This window comes from Henningerozyma blattae, chromosome 2, assembly GCF_000315915.1.
Source record: "Henningerozyma blattae CBS 6284 chromosome 2, complete genome".
In the NCBI taxonomy this organism is placed as follows: domain Eukaryota; kingdom Fungi; phylum Ascomycota; class Saccharomycetes; order Saccharomycetales; family Saccharomycetaceae; genus Henningerozyma; species Henningerozyma blattae.
Window position 1 is genome coordinate 252,916 of NC_020186.1, and position 21,726 is coordinate 274,641.

Consider the following 21,726-nt stretch of genomic DNA (forward strand, 5'->3'; position numbering starts at 1 on the left):
GGCCGTATTACAAGGTAAATTGAGGGACGCTTTTCCTTTCTAAGAAGCTCTCGAGAAATACCATGTCCTCATTACGGTAATCACGGATAAACCAGTTCATTACTGCATCTGAATATTTGTTCTTCATGATCTAAAATAGAATTCATTTTGTCATCGCTCTTGTTTCAATGTGGGCGGTTAAGAGCTTAGTAGGGGTAGGTGTCATTCAAGGATAAAGTAATGTGCTATAAAGTTTGCTTCGACCATCTCTACGGATTCTATATTTCTTTTTTTTTAATTATCCTTGTTTGTGACTATGAGGCAAACTGAAAAAAAAATAAGTCTTCAATACATTCTCAGATTGACATTCCGTAATTTGGGTGTAAGGCCTACACGGGATCATTCCGCTTTGTTCAGTTTCGTATTATCATCGTCACTATAACTATTAAGTCTATCCCAAGGGGAATCACACGAAGGTGAAAAAAATAATGGGGTACATTATGGTCTCAACGTTTTCCACTTTGATCTGTTTACGTGACAAAAAGAGGATATATGATTGGTAATCTTAATGAAATGTATTGAAATATGGGGCAAGTGCTCAATATACTACTATAGAGAGTAACGGTCTATCAGTTGAGGCTTATTTTAATTTGAAATTCTTTAGTATACCGGCACGTATTTTCTTTTATTTTTTTTTCCTTGGACTCTTGATGAACAAAATACAGATTTTTCTCCTTGATTACTTCATGATTGTGAATATCAGACTCCAATTTAATATAAATACAGATTGTTGGACGTTGTTTAATTAATTATGTGTATTTAGTTATTTTCATTTCCTTTTTATAGGAAGTAAATAAACACACTCCATAATACCCAAATTATTTCTGTATAATATACTATACAGTATAGTCTTTAATAAATAATTTCAATAAAAAATTAAAAAAATAAAAAATTAAATCAGAAAGAATGGTTCAAGTTCAGAAAACAGCTGTTTTTTCTTTGTTATGCGCTTTACCACAAGTCATTGATGCTGCTAAATCAAACCCAAAAAATGACAATTTGGCTTACAAACAACTTGCTGGGCAGAATGGTACTGTAACTTCTGAGGAATCATTCACATCTACAGTTCCAATTAGTCCATCAGTACCTGTCACCTCACCTTCAAGTCAAACAGAAACTCAAGTTTCTACTGGAGAAACTTTAACCACTCCAATTTCTTTGACAACGCTTTCTAGTTCTTCCATTCAAACCTCAATATTTACTTCTGGTGAACCACAATCGATTCCGTCGAATAGTGTGTCAACAGCATCTACTCAAGAATCTGTTTCAGGTACTAGCCAAAATTCAGTGTCTACTACTCTAAGTGGTGTATCTTCCGAATCTAGTAAATCTCTTGAAACAACAAATATTGAATCAACTGATTCTTCTGAAACTACTCAAATGAGTGAGACTGGTAGTGCCAAAACTACGTCAACTGGTACTGAAAAGACAACCAAAACTACAAATGAAAAGACTACAACTGTTCAGTTTGCTTCTGCTGCTGTTGCTAAAACCTCTGTTGCTGGTATGTTGAACGATGTGGCTAATATTACCATGGAAAGTTCCGATAATTCAACTGCTAGTGCTGCATGGACTTTTATTTCTCCAAATACACAGCAAAGAGTGAATTTAACATCTTTAGGTGGTAATGTAAGTTGGACTGGGTTCGGTCCTTGGGTATATATTTGGTCCACTAATGGTACAAATGTTACTGCTATCAACATGAGCGACCCATCAACCTTACCATCCAATGGTACTTGGGTTATCGCTACTCCACATTCCAATTCTACCATTGAAAGTGTTCCAAATGGTACTATTTGGACTGGTAGTTGTGGTTCTTCTTCTGGTTGTAAATGGAATACATCCAAAGTTGGTACTAAAGCATGGAACACTACTTGGTGGGTTAATTCTTCAACTACTAATGAATATTACTGGTGGAATTGGTTTTTATGGAGTATCTCTCAACAATCTAATTCTGAATCATCTACAACTGAAATTTTTCAAGGTGGTGAAAGAGAATCGAATGAAGATAATGTTGCAGGCAGCCATGTCCAAGGTTCTGGTTTGTTCGGTTTAGGTGGTCACGGTGTTTGGAACTCATCATCATGGGCAAGTGGTGGCAATTGGGGGAACGTTTCTGTTATCCTAAATCAAACAACTACATGTCGTAACGGTACATTACCAGGTCCAAATGGCACTGTTATATCTTGTCCATGGGTTCATACAAGTGTGGAAGAAACCAGTACTGTTGAGACAACTCCTGCTCAAACTAATACCCTTGAAACTAATGTTACAACACTACCATGGTTCTTAAATGGTACCCTGTTGAGTGAATTAAATGAAACCTTGTTTGTTAGAGATTTGGAATATGTCGATGCTTCTAATTCTTTGAAAATACCAACCTGGACTGCAGTAGTAGGCCTATTGGTATCATGTTTAATTTAATTGACTTTCTGTTAAAAATTTAGATTTTTAACCATTTGAGTGTCTATATATAAGATGCTATTTTCTAACTTTTGTACTATTCTTTCTTCGACGATTCTTAGTTCTATTTAAATTCTATATTATTTGTATTTCTTCTAATACCCATACTAATTCACCGTTATTATTAATTGTTTTTGTTATTCTAAATCTATATACTGAATAGCAAGGCTAGTGATATTTATGATTTTTTTCTATTATGAGATAGTAGGGTTGTATTACTCTATAAATTTAATATCAATTTTTGTTATTTATTAATTATTCTTTGTTAAAAATATTATATTAGTAATTTGTAGCCACAGTTTGTCTATTTTTTATTTGCTCCATGTACTGACATCCAGTAAACATTTAATAATTCAAGCGATAAACTAAACATTCTTTGGGTGCTTAATCGACAATGCATAAACATCTAAATAAGTGGTAAATTCATAAATCACTTCATTAATAAACATTGCGTGAATGCCAAGTGCTAAACCAAACCCACAACCTGTTAACATCATGATAACTAAATTTGAATCCAGTTTATAGTAAGATATTAAAATTTTATACAGCCCAAGTTGGAAGAGAGGGATATAAGAGACTAACCCCATAGTTGGGAAAGGTTGTAATGTAAGATGGGCTACAATAATACGTCCTACCATGAAAGCTATAATTAGCCCGCTCATTAAAATAAATGGTAAATTAATAATGCGTTGATCAACTAATATCAATAGCATAATTGACACATAGAATCCAATAAATGGTACTAAGCCGACTTGCTGGTTTTGAATTATTGCACTATTGTTGGTGTTGGTAGGGTCGGATGTAGTATGGTTATCATAATAAGATTGTACATTTTTTATACTTGTATACACATTGAATGCAATTGCAATTCCCACTAAAATATAAATAAAGCATACAAATTCAACGGTAATTGTGCCTAATTGAATTAAGGGGAGATGCCATGGAATTTCAAAACCAAAAAGTCCTTTTAATAAGAAAAGTATAGTAATAGATAATATACCTTCAACAGGGCCCGAGAATGAACTTAGATATAATTTCTGAGTATAATATTCTTCCCAAGTTGACAAATAGAAATTTAATAGCAACCCAAATTGAAGCAAAGGAAATAACCAAGTATATCCCATTTTGAAAGCAGAACAAAATGGTAGCATAGAGAGTGTTGTATTTATAGAATCGATACAATGATCAAACAATTCGCCTAATGGACCTGATTGTCCAATACGTCTAGCGTGTAACCCATCACATGCATCAAATGTTTGATACAAAAATAATCCTAAAGCATACGAGTAAAATGTCCATGTTGGAGACGATTGTGTTAAAGTTGGGTCGTAATACAGCACAGTAATATCATTAATTAAAATAAAGGCAAAACCTGATAATGTGATCAAATTTGGAGCCATATTTCGGGGGAAAATGGTAGCCGTTTTTCTCCAAAATGGGCCTAGGACATATTGACTTATTAATGAATGGTCTTCACTTTGATATTTGTAATTCTTTAAATTGTTGATAGCAGATTGTGGAATAAAATATCCCATTTCAAAAACTATTACTATTTTAGTATATTTTTCTTATAATTTTACCAATAATTTTGCAATTCTTAATTACAATTCACAAATGTGTCACTTTTTTTTTAGGTTTCGGCTTCATCCAGGGTCCCTAATTGCAGATCACCAGAATCGGGGTATGTTTAAAGAATGTAAAGATCTTGTATTGAAAGTTAAGATTCAGTTTTGGCATAAAAAAGATGAATAGTTAATATAAGTAAGAAATGAAAAGTATATAAGAGGTACTTAATTTACATTAGAGATTGGTGTGAGTGGATTTATAATAAAAAAAATAAAATTAATTTATTTATTTGCAAGTGCTTAACATGTTGGAAACAACATTTAATAACTGTTCATTTTCACAAGCAGCAGTTACACGCTCCTTATCGTTTAATTGTTTGTTTACTTGATTTTCACTTTGATGAGTGCCCTTCTTTAATAGAATTGTAATTCTAAATCTTGGTGGTAATGCTCTCTCTAATCTTACTCTTATTCCAAGACCAATTAATGTAGCTAAAGAACAATGAGTAATAGTTGGAGTTATATGAATAACAACTTCAGCCATTTCTTTTTGGTTTCCTGTGTCATGAACTTGAATATCTTCCAAATTAACAATAGATAATTGACCCAAAGTTAAAGGATGTTCTGGATCTTGAATGTATGCCGTAAGATCGTAAATTTCTTGAGCATCAATAGGATCTATCGTGTCCTGGATAAGATGTGTAGATTGTGTGAGTGATTTAAGATTTTCATCGGATTCTTCATCTGATGTTGATTCCGTTATAGAATTCAGAAGTAATAATCTATCTAATAATTCAACATCCTTCAGGACTTGGGATTCTAAGGATCTATCCATCTTTAGTAATAATTTTCTTCTTTCCAATCCATTTTTATTTTGTATACCATTTGATAGATAATTATTCAATTCATCATCTTCTTCTCTTGTTGGAAGTTGGTTTGTTTCCAATACATCAGGATTTTCATTTAAATAATCAGACATATGGTTGTAAAAAGATAAGCGTTTGAAGTTTTAATTATTTAACTGGGTAAATTTTATTAGTTTTTATTTAATTAATGGATATTTTATACATCGGAATTTTCTTTATCATTAATCACTCTTAGTAATATTTTAACCGATGCCCTTTGTTTCACACCTTTTTCAAATTTGTCAGGCATTCGATTCTCAGCTGAAGCATTAAATACGAGAGAGTAAAATAGGTTTAGAAAATAAAAATAAATTCCAAACATAAAAAAATTTTGATGACTAAAGGACTTATTTGTTTCAAGGTATATTGGAATTTATCAATTATGTAAGATAGTTTAATGGTGGGAAATCATTTCAGTATTTTAGATGTTTCAAAAATTAATATATATATTTTTTGATTCAATATACCTTTAAAATAACCCTTCCCTATAAATTATTTATATAAATAAATAAGAGCTCTCTCCTAAATTTTAATGGCTCATAACATATATACTAATACAATCCTCAATTTAGAAATTAGGTTACTTAAGGAACTTTTCCGAATTCAATATTTTTTAAGTGTAACATCTGAATACGTACTTTAAGATTAAGAATAAAGAACTTTAACCTGGTAGGGGAATACTAATGTGAACAGTGAATTTGTTGTTACGGTTTAATTAAAGAGAACAGAATCAAAATAGAGTGACTACTATAATCATTATCAGCATTGTTAAAGAGCCTTGTAGTAATTATACTACTAAGTGATACTTGAAAAATTTAAGATGGAGTACTTGCAATAGTTTCTTATTTAAAACTTCCCTAATACTTGAGTATAAGGGATGATTTGTTTGTCTCAAGATTTGAAGAGTAGCCTATTTCTTCTACCTACTTATATTAACTCTAATTCAAAAAGTGTTGACTAAACACTTCAATATATCTGTCATCATAAATAATATATCAGAGTTAATTGGCAATCATGAAAAAAAAAAGATTTTGATTCCTGCTATTGAATATAATATTGATAATTTTAAATATAAAATTCAAACTCTTTTCACTTTTCAATCTTGTAAAAATCTTTGTAATTCTATATTATCTGATTTATGGTAGGTTCTTATTTTCAATATTGTAATATTGACGACGTTATAAATAATATGTTACGCGCTGACACAAAATATAAAAAAAATATTTGAAAGTTCAACTATATAACCAAAAAATTAATAAGGATAAAAATTAATATAATACATGAGATACATATAAAAAGGAAAAAAATCAAACAAGCAGCTCAGCCACCCTGGTGATTAAATAATGCCAACCCAGTCCCATAGAAAACCTACATTAGGTAATGCCATTAAAAGTGTTTCTATAATACCATTAAAAGTTCAAAAAAATAAATTAGGATTTACAGTTGATATCTCTACGATTACCCCTCAATTTTTAGTATGTTCATATCCCGTGACCAAATATCCCAGGTTATTATATCGGAATAATTTAGAAGATTTAGTGACACATTTAACTTTACATTATGGAGCGAATGCTTGGAAAATATATAATTTTAAAGTTGAACATAATTTTGGTGATTATACTGACGAAGAATTATTAAATTTATATAATAAAGTTGAATTTGCGAATCGATTAACACCACCAATTGACTCGATGAATAATAATAATAATAATCATAATAATAATAATAATAATAATAATAATCAAAGTTTGATTTCTAATGATAATGGCCCCATGAATGAGTTAGAAAGATTATCTAATATTTTATTAAGGGAGAGTTGGCTTGATCATTCACCACCACCATTTCTTTTGTTAGAATTTATTGTAGATGATATGAATAAACATTTACAAAAAGACAAGGGTAATGTAATCCTAGCGCACTGCAAGATGGGAAAGGGAAGATCTGGGACAGTATGTATAGCTTTTATGATGAAATATCTATTCTGTCCCCTTTCTGAAAGTCGTGAAATCTTTATGTGTGGACGATTTAAACCTGGTGTGAGCCGTGGAGTTACAATTTATTCACAATTAAGAATTTTGAAATATCATGAACAATTTTTAAAATTCAATTCTCTTCAACAAGAAGAAATATTGGATGAGATGAGACAATGTAAGATTAGATTACATTGGATTAAATTAATAAACCCGTTAAAAATTTTTTTTTCACAACCATATTCAGTTTCAATTAAATTTCAAGAATATAATGAAAAAAGAGATGGTTTAAATATTATTGAAGCATTAGAAACTGATCGAAGTCTATTGGATAAACAAGATCAACAAGAGATTTTGCTTTATTTACATGAAATAATTTTGAATACGGATATTCGATTAGAATTTGGAATCAAGAATTCCAAATCCAAGAAAAAATTGAAAGATGGATTAGCTCCAACGATTTCATCGTCACATTGTTGGTTAAATTTATTTTGGGAAACTGTGAATGGGATTAAAGATGCAGAAATGCTAATGACAGAGGGTCAAGGGTTAATAAAGCATCCTGAAGTGGAGGGGAAATTCTTTTGCCATTCGATGAATTGGAAAGAATTGGATGGGACGATTGGTAGTACTAATAAAGGGTTATGTTTGTTTGAATCAATGGAATTGTGTTGGAAAGTTTTGTAAGTGCATAAGTAAACGTATATAAAAGATTGCTATATAAGAGGAAATAAATACCATTGTACTCGGAATGTGCATCAAATGCGGTAATTTTTCAATTTCTTTTTTTGATTGGAAAAGAAAAAAAAAAAATCCGATGAGCTTTCTATAAAAAAATTGCAGTATGGGTAGTATTAAGAATTAGTGTAGAAGAGTATATAAGAGTAGACAAATACAGGTGAGCAAGATGAGTGACGATTTATTTAGTAAAGCTTTAGCCAATCCAGAAGCTACAGTTGAAGTGAACTTGCCAGAGGTTGCTCTAAAGGGGAACGAGAGTGCAAGTGAGAGTGAGAGTGAGAGTGAAGGGGAGAACAAGAGTGCAAGTGAGAGTGAGAGTGAAGGGGAGAACAAGAGTGCAAGTGAGAGTGAGAGTGAAGGGGAGAACAAGAGTGAGAGCAAGAACAAGAACAAGAGCAATAGTGCTAGTGCTAGTGATAGTGATAGTAGTAGTGATAGTTCTAGTGACAATGAAGAAGAAGAAGAAGAAGGCTCATCTGTTGAAGAAGGAGTAGTAGATGAAGAAGAAGAAGGTAGCTCTGCTCCAATTAGGTCGGCACATGAAATAGTGGAAGAAGTTGTTGAAATACCCAATGATTATAAGATTGACAAAAAGACTAATATCCAATACATTGGTACAATCCATTCTATATTTGAAAAAAGTATGATCATCCATGCAAATGGATCTGGAGAACAACGAGTCTTGAAAGACGGATCAATATTTTGTTTTGAAGATCATAGGGCTATCGGACGATTAATGGAAGTATTTGGACCGTTACAATCACCATATTACAGAGTTGGTATGAGTAGTGGGGTGGAAGAAGAAAGTAAGGATCTTGTTGGTGAGAAGGCGTTTATAGTGATGCCTGATTCACGCTGGGTGGATACGTTTGAATTGAAGAAAGTTAAAGGTAGTGATGCATCCAATGGGTTTGATGAAGAAGTTGCGCCTGAAGAACAAGAATTCTCAGATGATGAAGAAGAGAGAAAGTTTAAAAGTAGCAAGAAAAATAAGAAGAATAAGAGAAAAAATGATGGTGATGGTGGCAGTGGTGGTGGTAAGATGAAGATGAATAAGGTGTATAATGCACAACCTATGAAGATACCGAAGGGTATGATGGAGACGAATGTTAATGCAAATATAGGCTATCGCTCTCGTAACCACAGGGGGACCACTTCAGGGTCGAATATGCCAGTGTCTATGCCAATACCACAGGGTGTGCCACAGGGCATGCCTCAAGGATTACCACCACCAATGCCTCAAAGTGTACCTCATGGTGTACCACAGGGCATACCAAATATGAATATGCCTATACAATATGGGAACATGCCTATGCAGTATGGTAATATGCCATACAACAATATGCCTTATCCAAACATGCCTTATCCAAACATGCCATATGGAAATATGCCACCACCAAATATGCCTCAGAACATGCCACTACCAAACATACCTCAAAACATGCCACCACCTAACATGCCTCAAAATATGCCATATATGAACATGCCACAACATATGCCACCTCAAAACATGCCATATATGAATAATAATACTCAAAGCATCCCTCCACCTATGCCTCCACCACCAAACTATCAACAACCTAACATGGATCAAGTATATCAATTGCATAATATTCTATTGAAACAAGCTCAAAAGAAACCTGACGTGAAGGAACAAGATGATGTTGAATACTAAAAGTTATAATATGTTATAGAATTATGATTATGATTATGATTAAGATTAGAATAATAAAGTATAGTAGAGTATAGACAGTAGTATATAGTTTACTATAGACAGATTATAGACTGTACAATAGCAATCATGCATTATATATATATATGTACAAGATAGAAACCTATTAATAAGGCAGCAGTTTACGCAGAGCTTTGACATGTGTCGAATGAGCTGGAACACGACGAGACAATGCTGCCAAAGCACGATGGGACCAGCCGATATTACCGTGGTTTCTTCCAGCTTTAGACCGCACAAATTGCTCGGCGGCTGGACCACCAGGAGCCACTCGACGACGCCAACGCTTTAATGTGCCCTTGTGAGTTTTAAGCTTAAGTTTGTGAAGGCCACGGACGAGTGAGAGCTGGAGGGGGGCAGGGAGATGTGAGGGGGCAGCAAATAGGCCAATGAGGCGTAGCATGGGGGGAAAATAAAAGAAGTATGGGGGCGAGGAGGAGGAGGAGAAAGGGTAGGCTTGAATTGAGGGGAGTTTTTAGCAGCTGGCCTCTTAACAATACATTATAGTGGGCGGGCTGTTTTATATGCGGCGCGAGCTCTAGTTACAAAAAAAGAAAAAGAAAAAGAAGAAGATCTAAATCACGTGAGGGAAAAGTAGTTCGTATCACGTGCGAACATACACTACACACGTGATCTAATACTCCCCCCTTTTTTTGGCGTCAATCCAGGCCTTTTTACAATCGCGATAGGCGGCAAAAAACTCAGCACAAACAGTCTTGTGATCGTCTGGATGGTCTGTCATACAACGGACACTCATCTGGGCAGATTCATGACATGGATCATAGAACTTAGAAGATTCCTTATCGGCAAAGTTGAATCGAGTCATAGTAGAAGTAGGCTTATCAGGGAAATATTGGAAAGTTGTCACGTGGTTATCAGGGTCATGATGTACAAAGGAAACGTTGGTAGGATCATTCTGAACGACAGAGCCATTTTCCAATTGCTTGGCAGGATTACTTTCTGGGGAGCTTTGCGTGGGGGCTTTTGCGGTCATGACGTATGTATTAGTTATCTTAGAAGATAGATAGTATATGCTAAAAGATAAGAAGATATAGGCGGCCATTGATATAAGTCGACCGTGTTCGGGCGGATCTTTTGGCATGCGTTCCGGCGGACCGACGGCGGTGTCGGTCCAACGGGCTGCGGCTCGTGACTCGTGGGCGGCTATGTATTGTGTAAATGCCGGAGAAACCCGGACAAACGGTAAGACATCTATGGCAACCCTTTAAGGGTGGGGGCATCGGGAAGATGTATATAAGAGAGCATAATAAAGGAAGTCCAAAAGTTATTTTTTTTGTATTCAAGTTTAAAGTTTAAACTTATACAAGTGTACCTTACCTTAATCTATTGTACATCACATACTCTTTTCAAGAAAGAAAAGAAATATAAACAAAGAAATTAATATTAAAATAAAAAAAAAATGCCTGCTATCTCTTTGGAAAAAGTTAAATTGTTTGTCGATGTCGACTCTAATCCTCCTTATCCTCCTTCCAACACTTCTGTCAAGACCATTTTGACTAAAGAAGCTTTGGAATTTATTGTTTTGTTACATAGAACTTTCAATGCTAGAAGAAAACAATTGTTACAAAATAGAAAGGATTTCCAAGCTAAATTGGATAGAGGCGATACCTCTTTGGATTTCTTACCAGAAACTGCTAACATTAGAAACGATCCATCATGGTTGGGCCCCATCTTGGCTCCCGGACTAATCAACAGATCCACTGAAATTACTGGTCCACCAACAAGAAACATGTTGATCAATGCATTGAACGCTCCCTTGGTAAACACTTATATGACCGATTTCGAAGATTCCAATGCTCCTACTTGGGAAAATTTGATTTATGGTCAAATCAATCTATATGACGCTATTAGAAATCAAATCAATTTCACAAATCAAAAGACAAATAAAGATTATAAATTAAAAGACGATATTGCTAATTTACCTACATTAATTGTAAGACCTCGTGGTTGGCATATGATTGAAAAACATTTAACTGTTGATTATGAACCAATCAGTGCATCTATTTTCGATTTTGGTTTATATTTCTTCCATAACGCCAAGAAATTGATCGAGATTGGTAAGGGTCCATACTTCTATTTACCTAAAATGGAACACCACTTAGAGGCTAAATTATGGAATGATATCTTTAACGTGGCTCAAGATTATTTAGAAATCCCAAGAGGCACCATTAGAGCCACTGTATTAATTGAAACTTTACCAGCTGCATTCCAAATGGAGGAAATTATCTTCCAATTAAGACAACATTCTTCAGGTTTGAATTGTGGTCGTTGGGATTACATCTTTTCCACCATTAAAAAATTCATGAATGATCCAACCCATATTTTACCAGAAAGAGATCAAGTAACAATGACTTCACCTTTTATGGATGCATATGTTAAACGTTTAATCAATACTTGTCACAGAAGAAACGTTCATGCCATGGGTGGTATGGCTGCTCAAATTCCTATCAAGACAGATTTGAACTTGAACAAGATTGCTATGGAAAAAGTTAGAGCTGACAAGATTAGAGAACTAAAAAATGGTCATGATGGGTCATGGATTGCTCATCCTCAATTAGCTACTATTTGTAATTTGGTCTTTAAAGAAATGGGTACACCAAACCAAATCTTTAATATTCCAGATATCAACTTGAACGATTACTCGTTGACTGATACTAATATCCCTGACCATCAAGTTACTATCCGTAGTTTGAATCAAAATTTGGAAATTGGGTTGAAATATATGGAATCTTGGTTAAGAGGTTCAGGTTGTGTCCCCATCAATAATTTGATGGAAGACGCAGCTACTGCTGAAGTGTCAAGGGCCCAATTGTGTCAATGGTGTAAACATGGTGTTGTGTTGAAAGATACTAATGAAAAAGTGACTCCTCAATTATTGAAATCGTTGCTAGATAAACAAGTTCAAGATTTAGTGGCAGAAGTTAATAACCCAAATAATAAATATGAATTGGCTGCCAGGTATTTATTACCAGAAATTGACGGTCAACATTTCAGTGAATTCTTGACTAATCTATTGTACGATGAAATTATCACTTTAAAACAACCAATTGATGTAAGTAAGTTGTAAATGCGGTTGTGTTTACATTAGCATTTGCATTTGCGCTTGCGCATGTGCTTACACTTTTCTTTTGACGTTTATCTTTTTCCGATTTAAAAAAAAAAAATATTTTTATTTCTTTTTTTTCACTTAAGAATATATAAATCCCACTATATTTAGATGTATATACTGAAATAGGTGATACAAAATATATATCAAAAAATTCTTTCATATTTGCACTACTGCCTATTCACAGCCACTATGAATAGTTCCTATAGCAAAAAAATACATCACTTGCCAAATCAAGAATTTTTGTAGGAATATCAAACGCGTTACAGTTCTGTTTTAAATTTTATTTTTTATTCTTTTAGATTATTTTTATTTTATGTAATTTCTTTTTTTAACGCTTTTATTTCCCCTTTTCTATTTTTTGCCGATTTCTATCTAAAGCCTTATTCTATTTTTTTCTTAGATTTTTTTTCTTTCATTTTCGTTACTCCCAATTTTACTCCTATATACATTTACACTTATACTTGTGCTTACACTTGCATATTCATTGGCATTTACATTTACATATATTTGCATCTGCATTTTCAAATCTACAATTTTAACTAGATAGGTTTGACTCTTTTATTCCTTTCATTTAAACTACCCCACCGCACTTTTTCATTGTTTGATTTAGTACAGAAAAAAAAGTACAACCAAACATTCCTATTCCCTTTACTTTTCTTTTCTTTTTTTTTTTTTTTTTTTTCTTTTTCTTCTTTTCAATATAGAATCTTTTTATTTATTATTATATTACTATTATTATATTTTATTTTTATTTTTTTTTTTAACATCTTTTTAGGAAAATCCCTATCATTAAGACATCATAGATTTTCATTAGAAAAAAAAAGATAAAAAAAAAAAAGCATTCATTACTGTCCATTCTCATATTTTATTACTTTACTTTTTATTCTTTTTTTTTTTATATTATTTTATTTTAAATTGTCATTTCCATATTGCATTTTGCATATTCTTAACGATTGATTTCTCACTAATTAACCTAACATATCTTTTCCCCCTTCACAAAAAATACAAAAAAACCACAATTTAAAATACACTATTTTTTAAAAAAAAAATCTCAATAGAAAAGGAAAAAAAAAACAGAAAGCAAGCAAATACACGATTATCCCCTACGCAAAATTGATTCAACGCAATGTATACCCCTGTCCCGTTCAACTCGAATAATAATTCTTCAAATAATTTCTCCTCCACAGATTCGTTACCTAATTCAAATTCAACTTCAAATTTAACTTCACATAATCATATAAATTCCACTTCAAACAACAATAACAATGTTCAAACAAGAAGAAGAGGTGCTAGTATGAATATGTTGTTGAGCACTTTTGGTATTAGACAACAACAATCTGCTTCTGCATCTTCATCAAATCAAGCAAATCAAATCACTTCCTCTTCAGTTTCTTCAAATAATCAATCGAATCTATTAGGTATCAATGGTACAAATAATTCTGCTTTAAATATGGAATTAACCCCACAGACTACAAATAGTGTTACCGGTTCAGGTTTACCTTCTCCAACTAATTTATCAAACTCAAATTTAAATTTCGAAAGAGCTCATCTTCATAATAACAATCACGATTTACATTCCAATATTTATTCTTCTTCAAACCCAAATCTAGCAAATATTAACATTATCAATTCTTCAATTAATGATATTCCAAGAGCAATGACTCCCAATGGTTACGGTAATGTAAGACCAAATAACCCCTTTTCCAATACTTCAAGTTCAAATAATATTGGCGCACCTTTAAGTAGAACAGATACAAATGGTAGGTTGACTCCAATGAATAATATTGGAACAAGTACCTCTACACAAATTTATAACAACAACAATAACGGCATGCCAATTCCCAATAATGTTCGTTTATCACATTCAAATATAATCACTGGAAGTGATGGTCCTCCTTCAAGATCTACTTCTCCAAATCCCTTTAGACAAAATATGACAACTCCTTCAAGAATAAATAGAGCAAACACGGCAAGTCCAAGAACTTTTAGTTCAAATAATTTAATTGCTCCCACTGGTATTTCTACAGCAAGTGCAAATGTAACTTCAAGACCTTTGGGAATGATTAATAATAATACTCAACCTTTGGCAACAACTGCTGGTTCTGCTTCGAGTCCAATCGTTATAACAACTGCTCCAAATAGTCCCTCTGTAGCGGCACCTATCCCTACAACAACAACAAAGGGTAGAGCACCCACAAATCCAATTAATATTCCAGGTGGCACGGAACCAATGAGTCCTGCTGTAGCTCATGGATTTTCTACAAGTCCCGTAGTACCACAACCATTCCCCAATGCAAATTCTAATGAAAATAATAATGACCTTAACACAATTCCTCATCATTCAAATGTGAATGGTATGGGACAACAACAACAACAAGCTGATGATGATGATGATAACAATACTGATGATACTGATGAAGATGATATGGATTTGGGACATGATGAATTTGTCAATAACGTCCAATCATTACCAAGAATTTCTTCTCATAATACCAATACCAATGTTTCCAATTCTACAATTTCTCTAAGACAATCTAATGGTAGTAACAGAACCACTGCCAGATCTACAAGAGCCAATACAAGAACTCAAACGTCTGGATCTCATGTTCCACATCATGATATGAATGCTCAATTACCTATTTCAATTTCTTTAACTTCTTCAGATTCCAACAACAATAACAATAATAATTCAAATAATGACTCTAGTATTAATTTAAGTGCCAATCATCATCCAATAAATTTACATGCTACAAAGGATAATCCATTAAGTTTAAAAAATTTACGTCATTTCATTTATGGACCAAATCAAAAAGATGCTGATAAGGCATTACATTTAGAATCGCCACCAAATCAAACAATCCCAGCAAAAGTTGATGAAGAAACTTTGAAAAATAGAAAGACTAAATATGGATTATTTAGTATTAGATTAACTCCATTTATTGATAGTCATAGTTCTACGTCTCATGCGGGTTTATTTTTCGATCCAGTGGTTAGAAATGCAGGTGGTGGTTCACAATTAGTTATTGGTCGTTATACTGAAAGAGTACGTGAAGCCATCTCCAAGATTCCTGAACAATTCCATCCTGTTGTGTTTAAATCGAAAGTTGTCTCTAGAACTCATGGTTGTTTTAAAGTTGATTCTCAAGGTACTTGGTATATTAAAGATGTTAAATCTTCGAGTGGTACATTTTTAAACCATCAAAGATTATCACCAGCTTCAGCGTTATCTAAGGATGTCATGTTACATGATGGTGATATATTACAATTAGGTATGGATTTCCGTGGTGGTACTGAAGAAATTTATCGATGTGTTAAGATGAGAGTGGAATTGAATAAATCATGGAAACGTAAGGCAAATGCATTTAATAAAGAAGCTATTCAAAGAATGAAGAATTTACAAAAGATGACATTAGGTTTAGAAGGTGATGATTGTTCTATATGTTTATCCAAGATTAAACCTTGTCAAGCTATATTTATATCGCCATGTTCTCATAGTTGGCATTTCCATTGTATTCGTCGTTTAGTCATGTTACAATATCCTCAATTTGTTTGTCCAAACTGTAGATCTACATGTGATTTGGAAAGTTCATTAGAAAGTAGTGATTCTGAAAATGAAGATATTGATATTGATATGGGTGGTAATGATGATGATGATGATGGTGATGATGATGATGAAGGTGATGATGAAACAACAGCAAATACTGAAAAGAATAAACCAAATAATCGTACGATTTCTAGATTAAATAATACTAGGAGTATACGAGCCTCCAGTAATGTTGTTTAAAAATTACTAAAAAAAAGAAAAAAAAATAAACGAGGATAAAACGATCATTATCGTTTTTATATATATAATTATGTATATATAATTATGTATATATAATTATGTATATATAACATTGGAATATAAAATTAAATACGTCTACTTTATATAATTTCTTTCTTTTTTTTTTTTTTTTTATTTTTTTTTTGTTTTTATTTCGTTACTAAAAGTTCAATTTAATAAGCGCAATAAAACCTCTTGAGTTTGTTTTTTACCAAGACCAAATTTATAAAATTCATGACCACCTTCTACAATTTTCCATTCTTTCACTTGGTTTGATAATTTCGATAAATCTCTTTGCCATTCCCCCCATTTCAATGAATTTTTCACCATTTCTTTGGATGTAACAACACTTGTTTTAACATTTTGTAAATCTTGTTTGGAATTGATGACATCGTTATAACTTAATAACGAACTTGTCAAACTTTCCAAGAATTTCATTCTGAGGAATTTACCTTGGAATTTCATATCACGACCAAAGATTCTTTCAAAGGACCCATGATGAGCTATCAACCATGAAGATTGCAAATTCAAACCTAATGGAGACCAAAGACCATCCCATAAGATTTTCAATTCATTTAATCGTTTCACACCAGGTGGGAGTTTTGATGAGGATGCGAGAATGTTGATGATTTGTGAATAATAATAGTTGTCACCGTCATCATCATCAGATGGAGGTAAGAGTCGTTGAATATAATTTTTCAATAATAAATCCTCATGCCAAGATTCTATAAGCATCATTGCATGTACTTTATCCAAGTTTTTAGCAGTAAAGACTTGAGTTAATAATCCACCCATATCATAGCCTATAGTAATGAAAGGTCCTTGGATTTGGGCCTCTTCGAATAATGCGTATTGTAAAGAATTGGCCAAGATGGCAATCGAGATTGGAGCTGGAGGTGAATCACTTAATCCGTAACCTGGACGATCATAAGTACAATATCGATGTATTTTATTTAAATGATACAATTCTTTAATCCAATTTGCAGATTGATAACTTGTATCGAATGAACCATGTTCGAATAAGATGATGGGTTGTAATGAATCTGTTGAATTGAACACATCACCAAAACATTGGATATGTAATTGATGAGTATGAGCTGTGTTTGTCCAGTGGAACGATTCATAATCAGGTGATGATGATGATGATGATGATGATGTAGAGGAATTATTGATATATTTTGTTGTTTGATGTAAATCCCAAGTGGATAATAATGTGTTTAAAGTGAAAAAACTGATGTAGAGTAGAATGAGGGATTTGATAAAGGTTCTAAACCCAATGAAAATCCATTCTTTAAAAGTATGTTTATCGATAGAACGGGGTGGGGGTGGGGGTGGAGTGTGGTTGTGATTGATTGAATTATAATTTGTTTGTGAGGGAAATTCGGATTGTTCAGAGTAAATGTTATTTAATTGAGTTGTATAATGAAGGAAATACCAATCTAGGACAAAGCCAATTAAAAATGAAAATGAAGCCCAAAGATAAGTGAAGATACCGATGATACCGATTCTTGATCTTGTATAATGGATTGCAAAAATGAGAATCAAATTGAATAAAGTCAGTAAGCATAGAGTCAAATTGAGGAATGAATCTAGGGAGGAATAAAGGTTTGAATTTGTGAACCAAAGATTGAAACAATTGGCAATAATGGATAGAATGATTAACGAGATGTCATTGAAATTATTTAATTTATTGTTTGAATTGAAAAAAACGGAGATGTTGAAGAAATAATCGGAGATGATGGAGAGGAATAACCAAATTGTGTTGATGATGATTAGGATGTTTAGTATCCATTGGGAGTTTATTAGGAATGATTTATAATTTTTTTGCAAGTTGTAAATTTTATTTTGTAGTTGAGGTTCGGAGTCTACAATTAACGAGGGGGAAGCGTGTGTGTTTGTGTTTGAATTTGCATTTGCATTTGCATTTGCATTTGCATTTGCATTTTCATTTGCATTTTCATTTGCATTTGCACCTGCGTTTCCTAAAGTTCTATTTGATGGTTCCACGTTTATGTTTGACATCTTTTGCCAAAGGATTTACCATGGGAAGAATATGATTTTTTTTTACATTGTCGATTCCGTTTCGGCCCCTTTAATAGTGCGCTATCTCTTTATAAAGCGGAGTGGTGAATGCGCGGCAATGAATTATTAAAAAATATATATGCAATAAATATAAGAGTAAAAAAAGAATATATGAAAAAAAATAAATACAATATCATTATTTAATAAACTGGGGTGATTACTTCCTATAATCTATATTTTTGAAATGAATTTGGTTATTATGAGTAGCATTTGCATTTGCGGTTGCATTGACGGTTGAACTTGAGTTTGGAATATTTTGTAATTTCTGTTGGGATAAAGTACGTAAATTATTGAATGCAGAAGGAGGGGTATTTATGGTGGTATATGAATTTGGAAACATTGGTTGCAGAGGTGCTGTGTTGTTGTACTGTAGAAATGAGTTTGGGAATTGATTTTTCGTGACTTGCTGTTGTGGTTGTGGTTGTGGTTGTGGTTGCGATTGCTGTTGTGGTTGCTGTTGCAAGTGCGACTGCGGCTGCGACTGCGGCTGCATCTGCGCATATACTTCTTGCTTTATTAGATTAGGCGGACCACCCACATTTTGCTTTTGCATCTTGTTTGGTCTCAACATTTGCAATTGTTCATCTGTTAGTGGGTGATAGTGTATATTCTTCCCTCTACCTTTAATTCCCTTGTTGGAATTCTTGTATAACGAGGCGAAATAATCTAGAATCAGTTTTTCCTCTTGTGGAATATTATCATTGGGATTCATATTGGCCAATTTGTTTGTCAGCTCTATTAACGTGTTGTAATGGAATTTGTTCTGATGAGCCTTCATGTTCCCCAATTGGGTAAACGTCTTGTTACAATTATCCAATTTACAGAAATACGGCTTCAATTTCTTGTGGGTCAGCACATGGGCCGTGAGATTGCCCTTTCTGGAAAACCGCTTGTTGCAGATCTTGCACGAGTACGGTTTCTCCCCTGTATGCAATCTCTGGTGAGTCTTCAAATTACCGCCTTGGGTAAATTTCTTGCCACAGAAATTACACTGGTATGGCTTGTACCCGATATGGGATCGGATATGGACTTCCAAATGGGTGGACTGGGAAAAGAAACGGTGGCAATACGGACATTGGTGAGTCTTTTTCTTGGTCCTTGATCTTGTTGGGGAAAGATCGTTATTGACGGGAGTCTGTGGCGAAGTGGAGAGCAGGGGCGAGCCCATGGGTGACGTGATGGTGTTGGCTGCTGTCGTTTCTTGTTTGATGGATTGTCTGGGAGAATTCTCCTGGGATGTTGGAGAGAGTAGCAAGAAATTCTTGGAGTCCTGATCTTGAGCCGTGGAAGACGATTGGGAGGACGATGACGTATGAGCAGAGGAGGCGGAGGGGGCGGAGGCAGCGGCGGAGGCTGCTGCGGAGGCTGCTGTATGGGGCTTATCGATACCCCCGACAAGTTGGGTAGGCGGAGGGATTATAGAAGTGTTTTGGGAAAACAGTAAATCCCCGTTGAGATCTGTCTGCACCTTTTCGGTAATGCCATTCTTGCGGGCCTGGATCATCAGCATCAACTGGTCGATCTTGGTGTTGCCCACGAGTTTTCTAGGGTCCTCGTGGGATGTGGAGGCGGAAGCGGAGGCGGGGACGGGGACGGGAACGGAGACGGGAACGGGAACGGAGGCGGAAGCGGAAGCTGGAACGGAGGCGGAGGCGGAAGCGGCAACCGGGACAGGAACGGCAGAAGCAGAGGGACCAGCGGCGCCAGAGGGCCCAGCAGGGTGTGGAGAAGCAGTCGCAGCCGCAGCCGCAGTCGCAGTCGCAGTCGCAGTCGCAGTCGCAGTCGCAGCCGTATGCGAATTGGCATTGGAACGGGCAGACTTGTTGTACAGGGACATTCCCGGTGACGTATTGGGCAGCGTGATGTCGCTGAATATGGAGTTGTTACGTAAGTTGAGGTAATAGTTGACGGAGTCACGTTTCTTGTTCGACAGCAGCTGCTGTTGCAGATCGAGGTCATCGACCGACTGGAGCTTCAACGAATTGTGGCGGGAATCGAGGAACCCGAACGCCGAGACAGAGGGGCCGGCACCGGCACCAGGGCCCGAGATGGACCCCAGCGCCGAGCCGGAACCGGCGGGGTTAAAGTATTGGAATAGTGAGTCCAGTTCCGGACCAGTGTCCTGAGTCGGCGCGGGGGCCAGCCCCGGGTTGGAGTATGACTTGGACAGGCGCAGAGCAGGGCGGGGCGCGTTGACGTTGGCGCTTGTGCTTGCGCCGGTAACGGCGGGGCCGGCGACGCCGTCCGGGATGGAAGACCACAGGGGGTCGATGATGGACAGGCCACGTGCCGGCGGTGGACCCAGCACGGGGGCCGGCCCGGAACCAGAATTCGCGTTGGCAGAGGCGCTCGCACTCGCATTCGCACTCGCACTCGCGTCCGCGGGCAGCGCCAGGGCCAGAAAACTGGCCACCGAGTCGAGCCGTGGGCGGTTGCCGAGGTCGCGGAGGTCACGTGAGAGGTCGTGTGCGTCACGTGGGTCGCGCGGGTCACGTGGGTCGGAGGAGGGGCGTGTGGAAGGGGGCAGCATCGGGAGAGGCGTGGGGGGCTGCGGGCGTGGCTTGCTGGGGCGGGCTCGTTCCTTTCTTTTTCGCCCCGCGCCGTTATATACCGCGGCGTGCCACGGCATTGGCGCACCGCGCGCATCGCGCGGTGCGTGATGGTGGCGTGGCACACAGGCACGGCCCGACGCAGTGCGGCACGCAGTGCGGCACGCAGCACCGGCGAAATCCCGCCACCGACGCGTCGCGCCGTTTTGCTTATAAGACGGTGCTTGCACAGCCAGCTCGGCCCACGACGCCTCGGCCCCCCACGCCACCCCCTCACGTCTCCGTGCCGCCCCCCCACCCCCTCCCAACACTCCCCCCCCCCCACGATGTCTGCCGCACCCCCCAAGATCCGCCAACTGCCCCCCGTCACTCCAGACGGCTCGGCCGCCTCGTTCCAGATCCGCGACGAAGACCACACGCTGGGAAACGCCCTCCGTTATTTGCTGATGCGCAATCCGGCCGTGGAATTCTGCGGGTATTCCATCCCCCACCCCTCGGAACCGTTTCTGAATCTGCGTGTGCAGACGTATGGTGACATCACTGCCAGCGACGCTTTGGCCCAGGGTCTGCAGGACTTGATGGATCTGTGTGACGTTGTGGAGGATACGTTTACGCGTCGTATCCAGGAGCTATGAGCGAGTTTGGGAGGTTCAGTTTTATATATGATGCCTTATAGAGTTGTTTATTGTATAGTATGGTATAGTGTGTTATAGTGTGTTATAGCGTGTTA

General features: G+C 36.1%; 12 protein-coding genes across 12 annotated transcripts; 6 read left to right on the plus strand and 6 right to left on the minus strand.

The window, feature by feature from the left end:
• Nucleotides 1–945: 945 nt before the first annotated feature.
• On the plus strand, nt 946–2,463 carry TBLA0B01180 (uncharacterized protein; the record flags this gene model as incomplete). The annotated part of the gene is made up of 1 exon (XM_004178432.1): nt 946–2,463. One exon carries the CDS (start codon nt 946–948, stop codon nt 2,461–2,463), a length of 1,518 nt encoding a protein of 505 aa, XP_004178480.1.
• Nucleotides 2,464–2,867: 404 nt separating this feature from the next.
• On the minus strand, nt 2,868–4,037 carry TBLA0B01190 (uncharacterized protein; the record flags this gene model as incomplete). Its single annotated transcript, XM_004178433.1, has 1 exon — nt 2,868–4,037. The coding sequence occupies one exon, from the start codon at nt 4,035–4,037 to the stop codon at nt 2,868–2,870; it is 1,170 nt and encodes a 389-aa protein (XP_004178481.1).
• A 316-nt stretch (nt 4,038–4,353) lies between these two features.
• Nucleotides 4,354–5,046, minus strand: CIA2 (iron-sulfur cluster assembly protein CIA2; the record flags this gene model as incomplete). The annotated part of the gene is made up of 1 exon (XM_004178434.1): nt 4,354–5,046. One exon carries the CDS (start codon nt 5,044–5,046, stop codon nt 4,354–4,356), a length of 693 nt encoding a protein of 230 aa, XP_004178482.1.
• Nucleotides 5,047–6,315: 1,269 nt separating this feature from the next.
• Nucleotides 6,316–7,629, plus strand: TEP1 (putative phosphatidylinositol-3,4,5-trisphosphate 3-phosphatase; the record flags this gene model as incomplete). Its single annotated transcript, XM_004178435.1, has 1 exon — nt 6,316–7,629. The coding sequence occupies one exon, from the start codon at nt 6,316–6,318 to the stop codon at nt 7,627–7,629; it is 1,314 nt and encodes a 437-aa protein (XP_004178483.1).
• A 220-nt stretch (nt 7,630–7,849) lies between these two features.
• On the plus strand, nt 7,850–9,358 carry NAF1 (RNA-binding snoRNP assembly protein; the record flags this gene model as incomplete). The annotated part of the gene is made up of 1 exon (XM_004178436.1): nt 7,850–9,358. One exon carries the CDS (start codon nt 7,850–7,852, stop codon nt 9,356–9,358), a length of 1,509 nt encoding a protein of 502 aa, XP_004178484.1.
• A 163-nt stretch (nt 9,359–9,521) lies between these two features.
• On the minus strand, nt 9,522–9,815 carry MRP35 (mitochondrial 54S ribosomal protein bL35m MRP35; the record flags this gene model as incomplete). Its single annotated transcript, XM_004178437.1, has 1 exon — nt 9,522–9,815. The coding sequence occupies one exon, from the start codon at nt 9,813–9,815 to the stop codon at nt 9,522–9,524; it is 294 nt and encodes a 97-aa protein (XP_004178485.1).
• A 231-nt stretch (nt 9,816–10,046) lies between these two features.
• Nucleotides 10,047–10,406, minus strand: COX23 (Cox23p; the record flags this gene model as incomplete). Its single annotated transcript, XM_004178438.1, has 1 exon — nt 10,047–10,406. The coding sequence occupies one exon, from the start codon at nt 10,404–10,406 to the stop codon at nt 10,047–10,049; it is 360 nt and encodes a 119-aa protein (XP_004178486.1).
• Nucleotides 10,407–10,832: 426 nt separating this feature from the next.
• MLS1 (malate synthase MLS1) lies at nt 10,833–12,500 on the plus strand (the record flags this gene model as incomplete). The annotated part of the gene is made up of 1 exon (XM_004178439.1): nt 10,833–12,500. One exon carries the CDS (start codon nt 10,833–10,835, stop codon nt 12,498–12,500), a length of 1,668 nt encoding a protein of 555 aa, XP_004178487.1.
• Nucleotides 12,501–13,668: 1,168 nt separating this feature from the next.
• DMA2 (ubiquitin-conjugating protein DMA2) lies at nt 13,669–16,326 on the plus strand (the record flags this gene model as incomplete). Its single annotated transcript, XM_004178440.1, has 1 exon — nt 13,669–16,326. One exon carries the CDS (start codon nt 13,669–13,671, stop codon nt 16,324–16,326), a length of 2,658 nt encoding a protein of 885 aa, XP_004178488.1.
• A 207-nt stretch (nt 16,327–16,533) lies between these two features.
• TBLA0B01270 (uncharacterized protein) lies at nt 16,534–18,387 on the minus strand (the record flags this gene model as incomplete). Its single annotated transcript, XM_004178441.1, has 1 exon — nt 16,534–18,387. One exon carries the CDS (start codon nt 18,385–18,387, stop codon nt 16,534–16,536), a length of 1,854 nt encoding a protein of 617 aa, XP_004178489.1.
• Nucleotides 18,388–18,604: 217 nt separating this feature from the next.
• AZF1 (Azf1p) lies at nt 18,605–21,076 on the minus strand (the record flags this gene model as incomplete). The annotated part of the gene is made up of 1 exon (XM_004178442.1): nt 18,605–21,076. One exon carries the CDS (start codon nt 21,074–21,076, stop codon nt 18,605–18,607), a length of 2,472 nt encoding a protein of 823 aa, XP_004178490.1.
• A 246-nt stretch (nt 21,077–21,322) lies between these two features.
• Nucleotides 21,323–21,631, plus strand: RPC19 (DNA-directed RNA polymerase core subunit RPC19; the record flags this gene model as incomplete). The annotated part of the gene is made up of 1 exon (XM_004178443.1): nt 21,323–21,631. The coding sequence occupies one exon, from the start codon at nt 21,323–21,325 to the stop codon at nt 21,629–21,631; it is 309 nt and encodes a 102-aa protein (XP_004178491.1).
• Between the last annotated feature and the right edge of the window lie 95 nt (nt 21,632–21,726).